The sequence below is a fragment of the Podarcis liolepis genome (assembly GCF_965112155.1).
Source record: "Podarcis liolepis genome assembly, chromosome: 1".
NCBI classification, from domain to species: Eukaryota; Metazoa; Chordata; class Lepidosauria; order Squamata; family Lacertidae; genus Podarcis; species Podarcis liolepis.
The window spans coordinates 106,457,340-106,479,931 of record NC_139554.1 but is presented as its reverse complement, the minus strand read 5'-3'; the positions used below and the strand labels follow the sequence as shown (position 1 = coordinate 106,479,931).

General features: G+C 39.6%; 1 protein-coding gene across 5 annotated transcripts in view; it reads left to right on the top strand.

The window, feature by feature from the left end:
• PLA2R1 (phospholipase A2 receptor 1) overlaps positions 1 to 22,592 on the top strand; it is a 62,236-nt gene that overhangs the window by 29,118 nt on the left and 10,526 nt on the right. For all 5 annotated transcript variants that reach the window (XM_083493235.1, XM_083493234.1, XM_083493237.1 and 2 more), the window contains 12 exons: positions 672 to 889; positions 1,665 to 1,810; positions 2,583 to 2,667; positions 4,227 to 4,359; positions 5,149 to 5,184; positions 5,628 to 5,785; positions 7,425 to 7,489; positions 8,327 to 8,430; positions 11,353 to 11,495; positions 13,999 to 14,116; positions 16,261 to 16,391; positions 20,465 to 20,609. In XM_083493235.1, coding sequence (XP_083349361.1) covers positions 672 to 889; positions 1,665 to 1,810; positions 2,583 to 2,667; positions 4,227 to 4,359; positions 5,149 to 5,184; positions 5,628 to 5,785; positions 7,425 to 7,489; positions 8,327 to 8,430; positions 11,353 to 11,495; positions 13,999 to 14,116; positions 16,261 to 16,391; positions 20,465 to 20,609 — 1,482 coding nt within the window. The remainder of the gene's footprint in view (positions 1 to 671; positions 890 to 1,664; positions 1,811 to 2,582; positions 2,668 to 4,226; positions 4,360 to 5,148; positions 5,185 to 5,627; positions 5,786 to 7,424; positions 7,490 to 8,326; positions 8,431 to 11,352; positions 11,496 to 13,998; positions 14,117 to 16,260; positions 16,392 to 20,464; positions 20,610 to 22,592) is intronic.

Below are 22,592 nucleotides of genomic sequence, written 5' to 3'. Positions count from 1 at the left end.
ATATTAAGCATGCACAGGATTGCAGCCTTAAATTATAGTAGTTATGCAGACATACCGTCAAAGCATAACAAGGTTAGATACTTCCCCAAGCATAAGGAAGGAAAGTATTGATCCTTATCCTCTAGGACTCCTAAAATAATTTTTATTCCCTTTTGTGAAACTATGGTATTTAGATATTATTTTGGGAATCATAAATTAATGGCTACAATTAGGGATTAGTAATAATTTTCTTTCCCTGCCCACCACAGTTTTTGTTTTTACTTAATAGGTAACAAAACTCAAAATTCCAAAATTGGACATTATAAACGTAGAGCAATAACAGCATGAAGAATGCCTGCAATGTTTTGAACAGTATTTTTGTTTTAGTAAATGTAATAATTTATTTAGGTAGCACTGCATGTTTGATGTAATGAAATAAGCCTTAAGTATCACTCAGAACCGGTGTAACAAAAAGCAAAATTTATTTATTTATTTTATGGCTATTAAAATTAAAAGTGATCATACTATGTAAACATCACATTTGGTAACAGTAAAAGCATGGCATCGGAAAATGGCTTCCTTCTGCCTCTGTCTTTTGGAAGGGAAAAACCTACCATCCAACAAAAAAAATTCCACATTTGGAAAGAAAAAATGATACTCAACACTAAAATGTCTTTCTCTCCCCACTATAGGGCATTCTGGAGGGTGTGTTGTTATGCAACGACAGAAGGGACCTCTTGGTGTTTGGGAAGTGAAAAACTGTACAAGCTTCAAGGCTATGTCACTGTGTAAGCAAAAAGCTAAATACCAAAGAGAAAATGACCCTAATGAAGAATCACATTTTGAGAAGACTTTTAATTCTTGCATGTTTGGATGGGAATCGGACCACAATCTGCTCAGCTGTTATAAGGTGAAAAGGGGGGCAAATTTCTCACTGAAAACTCAAATGAAATGAACTTAGGAATCCACGATGGGGTAATAAATAGTATAATATATGCCAGACACAAAGTTCAAGTGGCCCTATTTAGTATGGACAGTTCTGGTTTTCCTGGGAAACCAATATCCCCACATTGTTCCTATTTTTTACTTCTGAGATGCCTTATTAAACTGCTGTAAGTTTGAAATGGACAAGTTGCCATTCTCCAGGAACAAACTACCCCTCCAGGGCTTCAGTTGGGAAGGATGCAGCTTGTCTCATGTGCATTTAAATACATAGGTATAAATGCTAAAGCACCAGGCAGTGGAGATCCTGCTGTTACATATGCTGCAGAAGCTGAGATATGTATTTGAAGTTGGATAGAATATTGCCAGGCAGTTTGGGTTTTTTAATATTGTATCTTTTACCAAAAAGAACAAATAACACCTAAGCTTTTAAACAAAACTATTGCAGAGTGGGTAAATGAATACAACATGCAGCAAGCAAAGTAGACCACATATAATAGTTGGGGCAAGCTCAGGCAGTGACAGGAGATTTTATACACACGTCTCTTTTTTCAGTTGTGGAATGTTGGAAGGCATGGAATGATATGTTTGTAGATAACAAAAGGAGAGAAATTTATTTATTCTAGAACAGGCTTGTAGTGTTTTTTTTAGTGTATGTTGTATATTCTCTTCCCTCCATAGTATTTTGACAATGTGCAAATTAAACTATTTGGGGGGGTGGGGGTATTTGTTTTATTTCACAGGTATTTCACAGTGAAAAAGTACTGATGAAAAGGGCTTGGGATGAAGCCGAAGTGTTGTGTCAAGATTTTGGAGCACATCTTGCTAGTTTTACACATGCCTTTGAAGAGGATTTCTTGAGCAAACTTTTGAACACCATGTTTCATGTGTAAGTCTTCCGTTTACTATCAAAGAGACTTCTGCAGAAGAGAGGGGAAATCAGATGAGTGTTTGTTCCCTCGATTTCTTTTCAGATACAGATCTTTTGAACTTGGAATTTAATCTAAGAATAGACTAGAATATTTCTGCTGTAATCATACAGTGCGTGTAAGTTGTAGAAAATAATGTTCACCTGGAAGACTTTACCTTCTGCATTTTGTGGTCTTTTGGCCACACTGAGTGAGGATGACACCACATGCATCTGAGAAAATGGACCTCAGCCCACAAATAATGCCATTAAAAGCTGATTGGGTGTAATATGTAGAGCAAAGATGGGAAAACCTTTGGCCCTCCAGATAGATGTTACTGAACTACAACCCCTATCAGCCTCAGCTAGCATGGCCTAAGGCTGATGGAAACTGTAGTCCAACAACATTTGGAGGGCCAAAATTTCCCACTCCTGATTTATAGTAAAAATATCAGGAAGCGAATGTGTTAAGCACCTCCTTTCTCTACTCACAGCTCCTCTATTAAAAATTGCAACTTCTTTTCCTTAAAACCAATTAAGGCTTCTCTATGTGCTTGTAGCATGCTGTTTGCTTCCTGTTTTCAAAAGGTCAGGAATTGGGTCACCCTTTCAGGATTCACTCAGGAGTGAATCAAACAATTCAGTCAATTTTCCTCAGCTCCATGCACACATCCTATTCTGATGTGTGCAAAGGTACAATAGTGGCTAACAGTGTTCATCTGTCTTCTGGGGTTTGTTTGTTTTTTAATCATAGTGATGAAGAAAGACAGTTCTGGATTGGACTCAACAAAAGGAACCCATTAGCTGGAGGATCCTGGGAATGGTCTGATGGAACGCCTGTAAATATTTTTCCCCCTCATTACATTGAAATGGGCTTTAAATAGTAGAAAACAAATTAGATTGTTTCCAGTGGTGGCTTTGCTGTATGAAGAAGCATTCCTGCTCATGCAAGGCAAGGAAACCAATTTTTATTAACCCATCCTACCAATTCAACCTCTAAAAAACCCTGTTCTAAAGGTTCTAGTATCCAATGGAACAGAATCAGAGAAAAGCTATAGAAGGTAGGTGGGGTCAGTGAAAATTGGATGGCCTGAGTTGCATGAGAGGAAAAGTTTTCCACTAAGTCAAAATTACCATTAGATACAACTTGTGTTTCCTGCACACCTGCCTGCTTCACCAATTGATAAACTTCCTGACCATTCAAAGCAAGATTCAGTCTGTGCTCTGGGTCACACATCACAGTAAGTCAAGCCACAGTTTACATGGTCCATACAAATATGCTGATTCCCAGAGAGGAGCTCACACTCACTTTGCCCCTCCCTGGTCCTTTTAGCTCAGAATGGCAGCTAAGCCAAGGTTTAGCTTATTGTGTCATCCAAACATGAGAGTGTGGTTAAGCTGCCTCCTCACCACAAACTGTAATGGTAGGGCAAACCTTGGCTAACTGCCATGCCCTGCTGAGCTTAAAGGATTGGCAGAAAGCAAAGCAACTGTTCTCTTCCAGGAGAGCCAGCATGTTCATGCATTTGAACTTAGTGTTGCACGCAAATGCAGCCTATATCTTTTAGTACACTTTAAACATTGACAAGCCCTTGCCTTGATACATCATATCTTAAGGAAAGAGATTTTAAATAATGTAATCAAAGGGAAATTAAAACGGCAGAGTCAGAATGAAAGTGATAGCGGGAAACTATCGTAGGGCCACTAAGATGACTGGACTACTATAAAATAATAAACATAAGGGTCATGGTGTTTCACTGGGGACATAAATGCTTCACCATCTTGGGTACATATACCTGCCCCTCTGGTTTGTTTGGTGTGGTGTTTTTTTTAAAAAAAGAGAGATTTTTGGTATTTGGTTGAGATGGCTGCCTTTTGATGGGGTTTGTGTTTTGTTTGGGGAATGGGGATGTTTTTTCCTGTTTGGGGGGTTGTTTTGAGCATCTTCAGTACCCCCTCCCAATTTTTCTTCTTTTAAAGGGATATTTTGTTATACCACAACTGTTTCCCACTTGTCCAAATGTTTCCCTGGGCCCAAAAAAGTTGTGGACCCCTTGCTCTATATACCAACGATGAATTACAAACAACCAAGCTTTTGTTGCTGTTCATATTCAGGGATCACACAGGTGGGAAACACATCTCTACCTGCTTGCCGCTTCCATGTAGTTTAAAGATAGTGCTATTATACACACATGCTCATCTTATCTGACACAATCCATGTGTCTGTGGCCAAGTGTACAGTGCACTTTGAGAAGTGTCCTTTAGGGTGACCATAAACAAATATGGTCCATACATAAAAAAAGAAGGAGCATAACCTGTCCAAAAGTCTTTCCCTTACTAATTGTATTCATCTTTGTCTGTGTACCATAACTCAGTTTAATGCTCTGTTCTGTGGCAGGTTGCATCTGCTTTTTTAGAAAACAATGACATTGAAGATAATGTGAGGAGCTGTGCTGCGTATACAGTTAATGGAACAGTCTTGCCGCTACACTGCAATTCTGAGCGTGAATGGATATGCAAAATACCGAAAGGTAAAAAACCTAGCTTAAGAGGTTTCACTATATGTGGCTATGACTATTTTATAAAGAAGAGGGGTGATGGCTCAGTATAGAGTACATACCTTGCATTCAGAATACATTTGAGCTGCTCCCCTGGCTTCCCAGTGTCATGCACTATGGGCGGCAAGTCAGTGGGGATCCAATCCAGAGTGTGACACCAGGAACGCAGGTGGACAGACCTACCTCCCCAGTTCCTACCGGCAGAAGGACCTGGGTTCAGTCCCCAGAATCTCTAGATACAAAAGGGTGCGATAGCAAGGTATAAGAAAAGACATGCCTGAGATACTGGAAAGACACTGCTTGTCAGAGTATAGAATACTGGGCTAGATGAGCTAAGGGATGCGGGTGGCGCTGAGCCTCTTGGGCTTGCCAATCAGAAGGTCAGCAGTTCGAATCCGTGTGACGGGGTGAGCTCCCATTGCTGTGTCCCAGCTTCTGCCAACCTAGCAGTTTGAAAGCATACCAGTTTGAGTAGATAAATAGGTACCACTGCAGCGGGAAAGTAAATGGTGTTTCTGTGCACTCTGGTTCACGGTGTTCCGTTGCGCCAAAAGCGGTTTATTCCTCCTGGTGACATGACCCGGAAAGCTGTCTGTGGACAAACGCCGGCTCCCTTGGCCTGAAGCAAGTTTTCTTTGTTGATGAGAATTTGGTAATGAAATCCTAGCAAAAGATACTTAAGAAAGGGAGGGTTATAGTTAAATAATTTCTGTGAAAGCCCATTGCATGAGTGGCACAAATTGTTCATTGTTTCTGTTACAGGTGTGAAACCAAGGATTCCGCAGTGGTATATACATGGTATGAGGTGGGGAGGGCAGGGTTTGTTTATTTGTTTTATTTCACACATGCTGTAACAGTATCATTTTATGAAATACTGTATACATATTAATGAACATAATTTTTAAAAGGTTTCTCTGTGTTTCCTTAAATACATGAATAAAATCAGTCAGTTGTAATGACTTAAATTTTACTTGGATTACCAAAATGTCTTCAAAAAACAAAACAAAAACAAGTCTTGTATGTATCTGAAAATGTACTTGCAGCAGCATCTCCCAAATTAAACAGTTTTAGCAACATCTTACCACTAGGGGTGCATCTTTATCCAAACATGCTGCAAGTTCTGATCTAGAAGGATTTTGCTCCTTTTGTGGAACGTCAGCTCCACAGAAATAAAACTGAATTAACTATAAAATTACCTCACGGACATATTCAAATAGATAATGTTTAACTTAATTTTTTAGAGCCATCGTGGTTTTATTATCAAGGAGCAGAGTACCTTTTTTATGACAGCGCCTCAGACTGGTCCACTTTCCAGTTTGTTTGTGGCTGGCTCCGTGGTAATATAGCAACAATACATTCTTCCAACGAACAGGAATTTATCCACAACAGAATAAAAAAGGTAACATAACCAGTTATTTTTCTACATTTTCAGGGAACAGCATTTATCCCGGCCTCCTCCGTCTTACCAAGAAAAAACAACCTGGGGATTAGACACTTTAAAATATTTGAAAGACATTTATAGTTCAACTCTTATAGTAGCCATCTCTACATAATTGGGACAAATGTAAATATATAGTAACTCCAAATTAGTGAAATGCAGTTTCTTTTTTCTTCAGAGACTGAGGCAAGTTCATGGTGTAGGTGCTCTCTGAAAAAGTCAGCTGTAATGCTGTTGTTGTGTATCTTCTCTTGACAAATGGCTGGGTAGGTGGTGTGGCTGGGCTGCATCAAATGGGAAGACTGACAAGCCTAACTTGGCCCACAGGCCAAAGGGTCTTACTACAGCTATGTAAAGGTAAAAGGTAAAGGGTCCTGGACGGTTCAGTCCAGCCAGAGGCGACTGTGAGGTGCTGCTGTTGTTGTTTAGTCGTGTCCGACTCTTCATGACCCCATGGACCAGAGCACACCAGGCACTCCTGTCTTCTACTGCATCCCGCAGTTTGGTCAAACTCATGTTCATAGCTTGAAGAACACTGTCCAACCATCTCGTCCTCTGTCGTCCCCTTCTCCTTGTGCCCTCAATCTTTCCCAACATCAGGGTCTTTTCCAGGGAGTCTTCTCTTCTCATGAAGTGGCCAAAGTATTGGAGCCTCAACTTCAGGATCTGTCCTTCCAGTGAGCACTCAGGGCTGATTTCCTTTAGAATGGATAGGTTTGATCTTCTTGCAGTCCATGGGACTCTCAAGAGTCTCCTCCAGCACCATAATTCAAAAGCATCAATTCTTCAGCGATCAGCCTTCTTTATGGTCCAGCTCTCACTTCCATACATCACTACTGGGAAAACCATAGCTTTAACTATACGGACCTTTGTTTGCAAGGTGATGTCTCTGCTTTTTAAGATGCTGTCTAGGTTTGTCATTGCTTTTCTCCCAAGAAGCAGGCGTCTTTTAATTTCGTGACTGCTGTCACCATCTGCAGTGATCATGGAGCCCAAGAAAGTAAAATCTCTCACTGCCTCCATTTCCTTCCCTTCTATTTGCCAGGAGGTGATGGGCCCAGTGGCCATGATCTTCGTTTTTTTGATGTTGAGCTTCAGACCATATTTTGCGCTCTCCTCTTTCACCCTCATTAAAAGGTTCTTTAATTCCTCCTCACTTTCTTCCATCAAGGTTGTGTCATCTGCATATCTGAGGTTGTTGATATTTCTTCCGGCAATCTTAATTCCAGTTTGGGATTCATCCAACCCAGCCTTTTGCATAATGAATCCAGCACATGTTTGCAATTTGGTCTCTGGTTCCTCTGCCCCGTCGAAATCCAGCTTGCACTTCTGGGAGTTCTCGGTCCACATACTGCTTAAGCCTGCCTTGTAGAATTTTAAGCATAACCTTGCTAGCGTGTGGAATGAGTGCAATTGTGTGGTAGTTGGAGCTGATACATGATTTCTGCTGTTCATTTTAATGTTTCCCATATTTTCATTTTAATGGACTGGTATAACATAAATAACGCAAGGTGGAGTTGAATAAATCTGTATACCAGAAAGCAATAAATTCCTCTAACATTTGTTTTTTAAAAAATTGTTTAAAAAATTATTTTTACAGGTATCAAAAATGAATAATGATTGGTGGATTGCATTGCATTCAGAAATAGCTACTGAAGGATTTCGGTAAGACTGAATTATTATGTCCAATCTTTCAAAATACGTTTAGATTTGACACCAAGGGAGAGAGATCTGGACTTCAAGACATTTCCCTTACAATAATATCTTCTGGATTATAAATATAAGTGTAATACGGTTTTTTCGTATGACTTCTTGAGGGAGGTGGGAGGAATCCCCCCTGCCGCAAAAAACCTTAAACAAATTATTTCTGTCTTCTTATACAGTGGTACCTCGGGTTAAGTACTTAATTCGTTCCGGAGGTCCGTTCTTAACCTGAAACTGTTCTTAACCTGAAACACCACTTTAGCTAATGGGGCCTCCAGCTGCAGCCATCTTTTTCTGCCATCTGTTCTATTTTGAATTTACAGAACTCCTGTTTTAGATTAGATCTTTGTTACAGATTCAGGGGGGGGGATATTGGTACTGTAGAATATGCTGGTAAACTATTATCTTCAAGCGTTGCAGCTTCTTTGACTGTTACAGAGTTGGATTCCTCTGGTCCTGTCTCTCATTTTTACACTTGTATTGAATAATCAGTCATGGATTATTATTATTTTTTAAATGATATATTTAATTTCATCTTAATCCACTAAATGATAAGCAAATCAATGAATTCAAAGTCATTCTTCTAGAAAATGCATTATATTTTCCAGTCGTTTCTCCCCTTTCTTCAATGGAATTCCAGGGTGGTTTCCCAACCAGTACTGGCAAGATGCAGATATGCTTAGCTTCTCAAGATTGATTCAACTTGCCTTCAGACTGCCCATGCCCTAGGTTTAGAATAAAGGGTTTTTTGACAGTCATTTGCAGTGAAAGAACTAAATACTTAAAATGTCTACACAGATGGGCAGACGGCTCACCATTATTATACCAAAACTGGGAAGGAGGTGAAGAAAGACCTATGAATGCAGAAGGAGAGAAATGTGGTTTTATTTCTTCCCAAACGGGTACAGTATATCTATATAGTGGCTCACTGCTTCGCCTACATTTCATGTCCAATCTGTCTTCTTTAACTTTCCTCATGCTGGCAGAATCCCACCACTCCAAATGGCTAGCTTGCATTTAGAGCAAAATCAGAACCTGTGGCCTATCACTTGAGTCACTGCTTATGCTCCCACAATTGATAGCACTCCAGACAATCAAGTGCAGAATCCTAGAGATTGAATTCCAAACCCTTTGCAGTGCAGCCAACAAAATCTGTTCCCCATTGAGGTTGGGAATTCCACCCTCATTTGGCCAGGACACTCTATATTTATACCAGCTTTACAATCCCCAACTATGCAGAGCTCTTTCCCTCGCAAGTTTTAACGTCTTACCATCTGCAGTTTTGCAAGGTAGATTCTTGAAAATCCCATACTCTGAAAGATACTGCGCTTGTGGCACAAAACAGGTTGAATCCATCACACACATTTTATTTTATTGCCCATTTTATACAAAAATATATGACAAGTATTTGACCTCCTTAATGAAGGAGGCGATTTATCACACAGACTCTCCCAGGGTGTCTTATCTGCTTAACAATTGTAGTAATGACATTGTGGAGAATGTGGCAAGATTTTCGAGTGACACTATGAAATTACATCACCATAGGTCCTAGGAGCCATTTTCGTACATCACAATGTCTGGACAGTTTTATCCTAAAGTATCTCCTACTATGTTTCGTTAACAGTGTTGAGTTCTGATCCACGTATACGATGCACTTGACCCTATGTCAATAAAGGAGATGGACTGATTGTATTTCGTGTATTTCTAATATTTAATGAAACTTTTCTTTGAAGTAGCTTTCATTCTGTTCCAAAATATCTGTTCCTGTTAAAGCTGGTGACGATAATTTGAACAACGTATTGCTGTTTCTCATGTCCCAGGCATAGGGATTGGTATGCCCCATGCTTGGCCTTTAAATGTTGACAGCATGACTTAAGTTTTGGGCTTCTAGTCATTAGTGAGTCATTGAAATGGGATTGCACTGAAGGAGATTTGCTCATGGAAGCAGGCTTCTGTATGCATATCAACTGTTTGTTCAATAATGCATAAATTAGGTGCATATGCAAATTCTGATGTTGTGTATTACTTTATACTAGGTGTGAATTCTCATCTACTTTTTAGTGCAACCAGTCATGTGCAACTGCACATGACTTAAGCTGGGTTGGAAGTTCAAGGCTAAGCTACTGAATAGCATACAAAACCAAACTGAGTCATATGTGGTTAGAGAAAAAAGAACTAAGGTGTTCTTCCTCTTTTATACAACACACATTTCCAAGTAACTTGCAAAGAAAAATGGGGTGTGTATTATCTTTTGATCACTGGTATCCCAAAACAAATCCTAAAACACATTATTTTGAAGCAAGTCTCGTTGAAAACACTAGGACTTGCCTCCTGTTTCCTGCAAATGAAATATTTAGGAAGCTATTTCTGTTACATAACTCATTGCAGGGGAATAGGAATGCAGACTAATTTAGGTTGGATCCAGCCCAATATATTCTCAGATAACACAGTAGATATTTATATCATTTCTGCCAGGTTTTTCCTCTGTGATAAATTATGCATCTGCATTTCATAACAAAAATATATATATAAATCTGTTTTTCTGGCCAGAGCTGTGTTGAGGATGTTTCTGGCCACAGGTGCTGTGTTTGTCATCCAGACTGCAAATCCTCGAGGAGCCATATGCTTTTGTTTTGTTTCTCCCTTTTCTCTTTGTATACCTGTTCTTTTAATCTTTTCCTGTATGGAATCAGTTGCTCTGCAGCCCAATTTAAGTGAGCAAGCAAGCAAAACACTGGCATTTTGCTAACAGATGAAACACCCTGTTAGCAAAAGTTACTTAGCATGGTACTTATGTGAATAATAGTAAGTGCTGCCACAGTGCCTCTTTCTGTGCTCAATAGGACTTATCCACACTTGCTCTTGTATCACTTCGTTTCCCTGGTGGAAGCTGCTCTTTACTGCTTAGTCAGAACAAACAGCAATTTGGGTTTTCCCTGGATTGCCATTTGTTCCTATCTATTTGTTCCTTTCCCTTGGAAAGGAGTGGGGCAAGAAGAAAACCACTCGGACCCATGCTGTCTAGACACAGTACAAGCAGAAGTGTGGATGAGCCCTAAGGCTCAAAAAAATGCACATAGGATCACAGCCTTAAGAGTACAACCCAAATGATGTGATCCAAGTGCTTCCTTCTGCCATGGTCACCAAATTGCCCTTCTACAGTTTTACCTATGGCATCACACTATTTCTACAATAGAAAGTTTACAGTGCAATCTTGGGGAGCTCAGGAAACATCCCCACAAACCATATGGCAGCTTCTTTCACCCCAGCAATGATTGTTGTAGGTCCACACTATACCTTGAAAAAGAACCACAAGCCCTAATATTGGAGAAAGTTTTGAGCACTGTGAAATGGCCTTTTTCAGTTTTTGCTCCCACATTATTGAGCTTAGAGCAAAGTTGCTTCATTTGTGAAAATCGAGGCTTCACACATGGAGATGTTACATTTTTTGTCCTTGTAATTACTAGATGCAAGAAAGAGGATTCTGGAACAAAGTCAAGCCTGTTGTGTTTCTTACACTGAGTTTTCAACAAAAAACAGAAGTACATAAGTACTATTCATGTGTTTTTAGTGTTGCATCAGCAGCTGTTTATGGCAATATAGTTTGATTAAATAAATTGGGATTAAATAAGTGTTCTTCTGGAAGGGGCATAAGTCTCAATAACCATTGCCCATAAATCATAATGAATATAAGTATGCATGAAAAACAAATTTATAGCCAGTGTATTTACATAGTAAGTTTAGTATTTACATAGTAAATATTTACATAGTATTTACATAGTAAGTTTAGTATTAATAAGTATTCTGATTTTTTTTTATCTTAGGGTTGTGGGGATTTGCAAGCTGTACCAATTCTCTACCTTGTATCTGCAAACGTAAAAAGATATGGACTATTGAGAGAGAAATACCAAAAGAGCAGCCTAATCAAGGAGTCTGCCCCAAAGGATGGCTTTATTTTGCATTCAAGGTACTTTCTTGCTTGTTTGAACAAACAAACACCAGAGCATATTAACATACACTTTTAAAAATAAATGCACATTTGGATGCTGCTAGTGTTTAAGAGGAAAGTTTTTCATATATAATTTGTTCCCATTGATTTATAGCAGAATTCACCAACTTGTCAGCCGCAGAAGCATACGTGCTTTGCCTGATACCCACCGGTTCTCCCTCCCCTTTCCCATTGAAATTAGGCTTGAAATAAGCATTCTTTTGCAGCCAATAGAAGTACAGTTTCTACAGTTTGTCCCTAAAGATTGGTGACTACTGATTTATTGGAAAATCTGACGATTCCGTCAGAAGGAAGACAAATGTTGAGAGCACATGAAACAACTGGGAGGCCTTGATATCATACGTTACAGCTATAGCTAATAATGACCACCTTCCTGAAGGTGGCAGGCACCCCTGTCAACATAGTAGTGCAAAACTAACTAGTTAATTCAGCAGAACCTGGAAATTGGATTTACACTGTGCTTGTGAATCTGGGCAGCCTCCATAGCAAAAAGACATGCATTTCCAAAATGGAAGGGTGCTGTAAACCCAACTATAGAATTACTGTTAAACTCAGGTTCTGCTTATGGGCTGCCCATAGAACATCTGACTGGCCATTGTGAGAACAGAATGCTAGACTAGATTGGCCTTTGGTCTGATCCAGAAAGGCTGTTCTTATGTGCCCTTGGTGCGTTACCTCAGGTAGAACTATGGAAAACCAGCAGCTCATACCTGGAGCAACCATTCAGGCTGCAACTATGCACTTGGCTGGGTTTTTTTGGCTGAGATTTCTCCTGCCTCTAACACTTCCTCCCAGCACCCAAAAGTAATAGTGGGAATTTCCGCACAGACACGCACTTTAATTCTCCTTTGTCTTGACCTAATCTTCACACAGTCACCGTCAGCAGTTTCCCTTGGCAAGCTGCCTCGCTAGCCAATGTTGCTCATCACTTCACTTTTTTCCCCCTGTCAAATTTCTCTCCCTTGTGGCTTTCTGTTTCCAAGTACACTTAATTCTTCCTTATTCATCTATTTTCCTAATCTGGGGTTTCTTTTGTATTTCGTCCCCCACCTTTAACATGCTCAAGAGTATGTACTTGTTTTCAGAAGTGGCCAGCATTGTGGGGCTCCTGCCAGTGTGCCTGCTTAGCCCTAAATCTTGCCCCATCCTGGTAAGTGGAACAGCACCACATTTGGAAGGGTGGTCTCTGCGCGCACACACACACACACACACACACACAGACACATACATCAGCCACTCCTGTTCATTTTCCTTTCTTCAACTTACTTCTTCATTCTTTCCAAACTTCCTCTTGTCTAGGCCATGCAACTCAAATCCTATATGGGTTATTCAGGGCCAAAACACATGTGATCTGTCTTTGTCTTTAATGGTGCAAGTTTTCTTTTGGGGGTGGGGGTTAATGGACAGTTTATTAGGGTTCCCCCGCTTTTCCAATAGCGTAGTTTGGTCTTTCCCTCCCCACCCTCCATTTGACTCCTTAATCTCTTCAATCATGTTGTGGTTAAATATGTTCTGGGCAGTGAATTAAATAAAGATCAAAATCAATACACAACAACCTTTTGTTGCGTTATCAGTGAAGCAGATGGCAGATTGGTAAGGCTGCCGTTTCTACTCTAAGCCTCCCGCTTTTCGTGGCAAGATGTGAGCTACTTGGTGAAGAGCTGCAGAAAGTCACTCCAAATCTCTTGAAAGAATGGGTTTTTATGTTGTTTGCAAAACAAGATTTTCTCATGAGCCGCTAATTGTAAAAAAAAAAAAAAATACTGCATCCAACCATCCCTAACTGGTGTGACTCAGGATTTCCAGTGATGATGAATTTTTCATTTGGCTGCCAGAGAAGCATTTGTCTGTGGGCAAAATGCCCAGGCGTTGAAAGCGTGCTGGTGTCCAGTAGGCTCGATGCAGTGTTTTGTTGTGGTTGTTGTTGAATTAGTCTCAGTCTAACATTGCAGGTGGCTGCCTTAACGCTGCACAAAGCTTTTTGTCCATTGTGCTGTTGCTAGGCAAGTCTCCAGTTATGTGTTCCAGTTTTGTCTGGTTGAGTTCACGACTGGGCTTAGTGCATTACATACTAAGGAACAGAAGCATTTGTTAAGTTTTCTGCCGAGCGCCAAGGAACGTGCCATGAGTAATAGGTCTGGTGTATCCCTGCACTTAGTGCATCTGATCCAAATTTCCCCTTTCTACTGTGTTGCGGAAATTGCCAAGTTCCTACCAAGGGCAGAGGGGACCTTAAACGCCTTCTGGAATGTAGCCAAGGTTTAAAATGTGCTGTTCTGTATTGGGAGCTGTGTGGTCCCTCTTTCTACCCTCTATTTCCACAGCACTGAGTTGTTGGCTATTATTATGTATGGGTTGCCCTAGAGAGTAAGGTCTAGGTGAGAAAGTAGGTCAAAATATACCCTTCCCCTCCATTAAGAGTTACTGCTCCATTTAAATAACTGTTTCCTTTTTTGAGCAGTGCTTTCTGGTGCAGATTCCAAAGGACCCAGGCCTCCTGAAGAGCTGGAATTCTGCACAAGCATTCTGCAGTCACTATGATGGATCACTTGCTTCAATTGAAAATGAAGTTGAACAAGGTATAATAGTGAACCATTTCATAACGGCACTATAAAGATTTTGTTTGTTTGTTTGTTTTATGTTTGTTTTATGTTGGCCTAACCAACAGATAACCTGTGCACCTTAAATAAAACCACAAGTGAGTTGTAACAGCTTCAGTAGCTATTCTTAAGTATTAGTACTGAGAGGATCCAAATACGATTCCTTCAACACTAAAAATAATATGACCTGAGTGAGTTTTCTGTGCTAGATTCAAATATTTGTTGTTTTCTACTATGGCTGTAAAATACTACTGCACATCATTTAGTTACCACTGCAGATCTTCTCTTCCAGCTGTACTTTGAAGCCTGTAGTTAAAAGAGGAGAAATGTATTGGGGGGGGGGGCGAGTAATGATGTCAAAAGAGATGTATATTCTCATTTCATACATTGGAAGTCATTCCATTCTGGGAAAGGTCCCATCTCTTGGGAAAATAAAGCAGGGCTAAAACTGTTTTCTGGCATTTGGACGGACACACACACACACACACACACACACACACACACACACACAATGTCTATTTGTCTTCCTGCCTCAGACAGCAAAACAAGATTTCTGCTGAGCTCTTTAAGAACTGCAAAAATCAAAAGACAATGTCAAAACAATATCAGAAAGACAATCTGCAGACACCCAACGGCTTCAGCACTTCCTCCCTTTAAGCCAGATAGGAAGGGATGGTTTGGCAGTATGTGGCTTAGGGTAGTACCTGAAAATGTACTTACCTAACACTGCACAGACTGGCAGACGCTTCACTCTCTCCACCTGGGATCAGCCAGGGGCCAAGAGAATAAATGCGTCATTAAGAAATAGATATACGTAGCTCTCAGAAGTGTTTTGGAGGAAAGCATGCCAGCTTCTTCTGATCTGATTGAAATCTGTCCCATACAGTATCTTTTCCAAAGACCGGATGACTTCCCTAAAAACATGTCCTGTAGCTAAAGTTATCCTTTCCATGGGTTCTGATGACTTGCTGCCACATCTCACACTAAAAGAGGTGAAACAGGCCACTGCCTAGATTTTGTATGGCCTTGTGCACTTCATCCATGTGGGCAAATGGGCTGTCCTCCATCTCAGACATATTCAGACGCCTAAAACATGGCCTTAAGAGGATGTCACTTGTTGCTGCCCTCATAACCTCCTCCAGAATTAAAGGTTGATTACTTGAGGATCAAGGATTCCTGCCTCACGCAGGAAATGGCCTTAGACTTGCCTTCTGTTCACAGGAGGTGGGTTCTAACCTGATATTGAAAAGAGCAAAAATAGCACCGGGTAAAAAATTCCCATTTCAAAATACTGATAACTAACCAGTGCCAGTGCTTGCTAGGGTAAGGTGCCAGATCACCATCACCCAGTCTTGTATTGTGTTTGCATTGCTAAAGTATTCCACTGCATTCAGCCTTTGCAAATAAACTTGGAAATTGACAGTACAAAGGAGACAGAGGTACAGAGAGCTATATAAGGAGGTTACTTGAAAGTAAGCCTGAGTTACGCCCATGTAACTGTACCTGGCATGGCAACCTTTTTGCCATTTCAGACTTTCTCTGGTAGGAAAAAGGAGAAGAAGCTGCTGTTGTCTGTGTCTGTCGCGTATTTGGCCCTCATTTCTTGTTCTATTGTTTTGACTGCATTTATTGTTCTGGCTTCCGCCAGAGCAAATGACCTTTTTGCAAAGATAGTGGAACAACTGAGCACTAGACTGCGGTGAAGAATGCTGTAGCTACTTCTTCATTTCCCTTCCAAAGAAAGCTTCAAGTGGGTGGTCACAATTGTGGGAACAGTTACCTAGAATTAAGGCTCAATTAATTCACCAGGACTTATTTTTGAGTAAATAGGCATAGATCAGTCTGTGTTAGCCTCTGTTGTAGCACGCACAAGAGGCAAAATACACCACAGAGTAGGTGGGGAAAGAAAACAGCATTACATCAGGTCATTTCCCACTGGCTTAATCAGTAGTTTTTTCGTTTCTCACTTCCATATGACTTCAGCCTCTGTAAAGTGCCACTGAGTAGAGACTAACGTAATTGTTTTGCTTCTGTTCTTAATGAGTTAAAAAAAGTCTGTCATCTTCAATTGCTTGATTTATACCTACAGGTGATTCATTTCTAATTGTGATTTCCTTGTCTAGCTTTCATAACAATGAATCTGTTTGGGCATAAATCAAATGTCTGGATTGGTCTGCAGAGTACTGATTACGAAAGATGGGCCAATGGGAAAGAGGTGGAATATTCCAACTGGTATCCAGTAGAAGCAGTGCAGGCAAGTGTTAAAAGTAGCTTTGTGTGGAGTTTTTGTTTGTGCATTTTTTGACATTGGCTTTTTCTTGTATCCTCCTTTTCAGTCCTTTCTAATAAACATTGTCATAATGATAATAATAATTTATTACTTATACCCTGCCCATCTGGCTGGGTTTTCCCAGTCACTCTGGGAGGCTCCCAACAGAATATTAAAAGCACAATAAACTTCCCTAAACAGGGCTGGGCTGCCTTCAGATGTCTTCTAAAAGTCAGATCGTTGTTTATTTCCTTGACACCTGATGGGAGGGCGTTCCACAGGGCAGGCACCACTACCGAGAAGGCCCTCTGCCTGGTTCCCTGTAACCTCACTTCTCATAGTGAGCGAACTGCCAGAAGACCCTTGGAGCTGGACTTCAGTGTCTGGGCTGAACGGTGAGGATGGAGACGCTCCTTCAGGTATACTGGGCCGAGGCTGTTTAAAGGGCAGCACCAACACTTTGAATTGTGCTCGGAAATGTACTGGGAGCCAATGTTGGTCTTTCAGGACCCGTGTTATATGGTCTCGGGGGCCACTCCCACTCACCAGTCTGACTGCTGCATTCTAGATTAGTTGAAGTTTCCAGGTTACCTTCAGAGGTAGCCCCATGTAAAGTGCATTGCAGTAGTCCAAGAGGGAGATAACTAGAGCATGCACCACTCTGGTGAGACAGTCTGCGGGCAGGTAGGGTCTCAGCCTGCGTACCAGATGGAGCTGGTAGACAGCTGGTAGACAGGATTGCACAGGGGGATTAAGGCTATTAATGGCTACTAGCCATGGTGGTTATGCTCTACCTACACTATCAAAGTCAGCCTGCCTCTGAATGCCCATTGCTGGGAATCACAAGTGAGAAGAGTGCTGTTGCCCTTGGATACTGCTTGCTGGCTTCCCATGGGCTAATGATAGAATAAGTTGCCTTTGGCCTGATCCAGCATGGCTTTCATATATTCACCTTTAGTCTGCATTTTCATTAAACTTAAAAAAAAATAAATTAAATTGATTTTCTTTTTTCTCTTTACAAATATACTTATAACATACAATTTAGGTAGCATCTCTCCCTCCCTCCCTTTGGACTTCCCTCAACTTCCATTTCTGACTTATTATCCTCATTATTATATTCTGCTATTTTCTACAAATATGATATTTTTCCTTTTATTACATTATTTGTTCCCTATCCATAAAGTTGTGAATGTTTATTTAAATCCTACCATCAGGTTTGTTTCTGCAAATATAATATAAAAGGTTCCCACTCTTTTTCAAAATCCCTATTGTCCTTTTCCCGAAGTCTGTCTGTCAGATTTGCCGACTCTGCATAATTCTTTTTTTTGTTTTGTTAATATTTTTATTAATTTTCCAACATAAATTTATACCAAATTAACCATCCAATTATCACTTAATTATTCTTTTAGACTTCCATCAGCATGTCTGACAATTCTCCGTATTATCTCTTTATCTCACATTTCTCAATTTTATATTGCACTTTACCAATCTTAATCATATCATATTTTTAAAACAATATTTCTATCAATGTTTTTCACAGAGCTTCTTGAAAACCAACAATTAGCAATTGTTCATCACAAACATTTTTGATATACTCTGTAAATTTCTTCCAGTCCTCGGTGAATCTCTGGTCTCTTTGATTTCTGATTCTCCCCGTTAGTCTGTCCATTTCTGCGTATGCCATCAATTTCATTCTCCATTCTTCTCTTGTGGGCATTTCTTCCTGTTTCCACTTCTGCGCCAGCAAAATTCTAGCTGCTGTAACTGCATACAAAACTAATTTCACATCTTTTTTACTAATTTCATTACCCAATATTCCCAGAAGAAAAGCTTCTGGTTTTTTTAACAAATGTATATTTCAACATTTTCTTTAACTCATTATAAATCATCGCCCAGAAGCTTTTCACCTTCTTACATTCCCACCACATATGGTGAAATGTTTCTTCTGTCTCCTGACATTTCCAACATTTAATACAAACTTTGTACATTTTACCCAATTTTACAGGTGTTATATACCATCTGTATAACATCTTCATAACATTTTCCTTAATCGTAGTGCATGCTGTAAATTTTAAACCATCCTTCCATAGTTTAATCCATTGATCAAATTCAATATTGTATCCAAAATCTTTAGCCCACCTAATCATTACAGATTTAACCTCTTCATCAATTGTGTTCCACTCCAGCAGTAATTTATACATTTTAGATAAAAATTTTATTTCGTTATTCAAAATCTCCTGTTGGAATCTAGATTCTTTTTCCGAATAGCCCCTTTCTAAAAACTCTTTTTTAAACATTTCATTCAACTGAAAGTAATGCAGCCAATCGTTCACATATTCTTTTACTTCCGCATATGGTTTCAGTTTCCATTTGCTTCCTTCCTTATTTATTAATTTCTCATATGTTATCCATCTCCCAGTCATATTGATCTATTTAATACTCACAACCTCTAATGGTGATAACCAGTGTGGGATCTTTGGTTCTAATAGGTTTTTATACCTACTCCAAACTCCAATCAAAGATCCTCTGAATATGTGATTTTCAAAACCCTTATGTACCCGTTTTTTTCATACCACAAATATGCGTGCCAACCGAATCTATTGTCATACCCTTCCAAATCCAACAGTTCATTATTTTCTAACTTCATCCATTCTTTCATCCAGCAAAGACATGACGCTTCATAATATAATCTCAAATCTGGCAGGGCGAAGCCTCCTCTTTCTCTTGCACCCGTTAATATCTTAAATTTAATCCTCGGCTTCTTGCCCTGCCAGATATATCTTGATATTGTTCTTTGCCATTCTTTAAATATTGCCACTCCTTTAATTATTGGGATTGATTGAAATAAGAACAACATTTTTGGTAGCACATTCATTTTTATCGTTGCAATCCTTCCCCAAAATGATAATTTCATTCTTCCCCACACATCCAGATCTTTTTTAATCTTATTCCAAACTGGTACATAATTATCCTGAAATAAGTCAATACCTCTGGGAGTTAACGTAATCCCTAAATATCTCACTTTCTTAACCACTTCTATCTGTATCTGTTGCTGTATTCTTTCAGTTATTTCTTGATCCATATTTTTCACAATTATTTTAGTTTTCCTCTTACTTAGTTTAAAACCTGCCAGTTGTCCAAACTCCGCATAATTCATCAGTTTTTCTTGCTATTGTTCTTTTGTTGGAATTTCTCCAGTCTTCCAGTTCTGTGCTATCTATATTCTTGCCGCTGTCGTAGCATACTTAAATAGAGTCCTTTTCTCTTTCGGCAGAACTTGTCCTAAAATACCCAACAGGAAGGCTTCTGGCTGCTTAACAAATGTTATTTTAAACATTTTTAAAAATTCATTATATATCATTTCCCAATATACCTTAACACTTTTATAATCCCACCACGTAGGGTAAAAGGTCCCTTCAACCTCTTTTTACCTCCAACACTCCCTCTGTTCATTTTTATATATTTTGAAAATTTCACCAGTGAGATATACCATCTATACATCATCTTCATATAATTTTCTTTTAACAGTATACAGTCTGTAAACTTCAAATTTACTTTCCAAAGTTTTATCTAATCTTCGAATTGTATATTGTGGCCTATATCTTGCGCCCATTTGATCATAACTGATTTTACTTCCTCATCTTTTGTTTCCCATTCCAAGAGGATATTGTACATCTTTTTTAGTAATTTTGAGTTCTCATCTATTACTTCCTTTTGGAATTTAAAAACCGTGTATAGAAAGCCTTTCTTATTGTCCTCTTTGAAGATATCTTTTAGCTGCCTATGATGCAACCAACTTTGCAAAAGTTTGTTGGTCAAACTTTTTATTTTTTAAGTACTGGGAAATCTATTGCTCTTTCATAAAAGGTTCAGGGTCTTTAATTATTGTATACTGAGTAATCTTCTCTATTTTTTCTGATCATTTTGTTAATATGGCACATATATGTGTGTGTATACGTATATATGTGTGTGTATGTGTATATATATATATATGCATATGTATATGTAGTGTGTGTATTGTTCTCACAGTGATTTCCATCATAACATATTGATTACAGAATCACCATGATCACAGTACTAAAATCCAAGAAAAATCTCCGCTATGTGCTTCCATATTAAATAAACCTAGCTTCAGTTTAATGGGAAAATGGCACCTAGAAAACTGTGGAAAAAGTAATGGGTTTATCTGCCAAAAGGCTCAAGGTAAAAAAATATTTTTTTTCCTATTTACCCACCCCTAAAAAGGCACTTATATATGTCTACTCCAAATTAAGTCTTACTGAATTTACAGGGGTTACTCCCAGATAAGTAGACAAAGGATTGAAAAACTATTGTGTGTGTTGAATGAGTATTATGCACATCTGTTGAGCGAGGGTGTGTTTGTGTTTGTGGAGGGGGGCAGGTCCTGAGCACACCCCCATTGCTTCACATGTGGCCCTCAGAGGCAAAAAAAAAAAAAGTACCATAAATCGTGTAACATTTGTTTTTGTAAGCATGTATGTTCTGTTCGTTTTCTGTGTAAGAACATTTCCAAGACATATTAGCACTTCAGGAGGTATAATAGTCATAGTATGGGATTTAGCTCACTATTTAACATTAAACATTATTTTGCTCCAACAGTGTTCCTGGCATTGTGCAGAACACAGAAAGCATTTTCCCTCCCATCAGTGCTTACTGCTACAATTAGTAATTGGATTTTAGAAGGATGAGAAGCGAGAAGAGAATGGGCCAGCACCCTCCCCATTCTGCAAAGTATAAACTGGTAGTTGCTGCTGCTCTTTCCACATAACTCTCTTGGCTCTGTTGGCTCCTGGAGTGGAGCTACTTTTCAGGGGGCGCTGTTTTTGGCATGGGACTGATCTTTATCTCAGTGGCGGAGCTTCATGCTGGGACATGGTGTGCTGCCCATAGGGGCGTGGCACCCAGCATGGGGGGGCAGCCACGATGGCACCCCGCCGGGATTGCGCTGCCGGGGGCGGTGCACTCCCCCCCCCATGCCTCTTCCTCCTCCAGTGCTTTATCTTACAATCAAGAGATAATGTACAGGGTTTGGTTTTAAACAAATGGCATAGTGGGGTTTTAAAGGTCTGCCAAAAAATAGAACCTCTTCTTTTTCCTTTCTGTGCCTTTTTTCTCCCAGTTCTGTCAATCCCTAGTGAGTTATCTTAAAGAAAATACAAGGAAATGATATTTTAAGATACCATATGAGTCATAAATTGCTCTGAGTTAATTTTAGTAAGCAATTTAAGAAATAGTAGACACAACAGTATTATGAGACAAAAATGGCCTATGATCATCCAGCTGCAATGGTACATTTGTATCTCTGATCTCTTCTTTGGAAATGAAACATGAAATGTTTTCTCTCTAGTGAATGTTTGGGCATGTTACAGTCCTACTGGCTAAGATTAGTGGTTGAGCTTTTCACTCTTCCCATTTCCCAAGACTGCTTCAAGCTTCATCATATGATTTTGTTTTATTTTTTACTAGTAGCAGATGTCACCCTAGACCAAAGGAAAACTCTTGTCCTTACAGTGGTACCTTGGTTTTCAAACATAATCCATTCCGGAAGACTGTTCGAGTTCCAAAACGTTTGAAAACCGAAAACTCAATATGGAAGCTGCGTGGCATGTTCGACTTCCAAGGCGTGTTCGAAAACTAAAGCATTTACTTCCAAGTTTGCGGCGTTCGAAAACCGAAACATTCGTCAATGGAGACATTTGAAAACCAAGGTACCACTGTATTTGGTTACTAGTAGCAGCACCCCATAAGCAAGAGTGATTCATAATGTTCCATTCAACTAAGTCCTGCTCAGAATCTATTTCCATTGGATAGGATTCAACATGGTGGGGCTTATGCACATGGGAATGCGGTCCACTCATGCAGTGGGACCTTACCCCCCCTCTCCTTCCTACTACGCTCCCCCCACACCTGCTCTGGGGGTTCCCCCAACCTTCCAGAGCAAATTTAGGGGGCAAAGAGGAAAGAGAGGGGAAGTCCCATTGTGTGTGCAGACCCTAATCTTAGTTGAAACTGCTTGGAGAATTGTCATATTCACTCTCTTTGTTATGGTAATGTACTTTAAAATTCAGCATAAACTTAAACTCTCAAAGTACTTACAGCTTGAGCTGTGATGTACTATTATAGAGCTTATGCCTTTTAACTATGCTTAAAAGTGCTTGTTGTTGT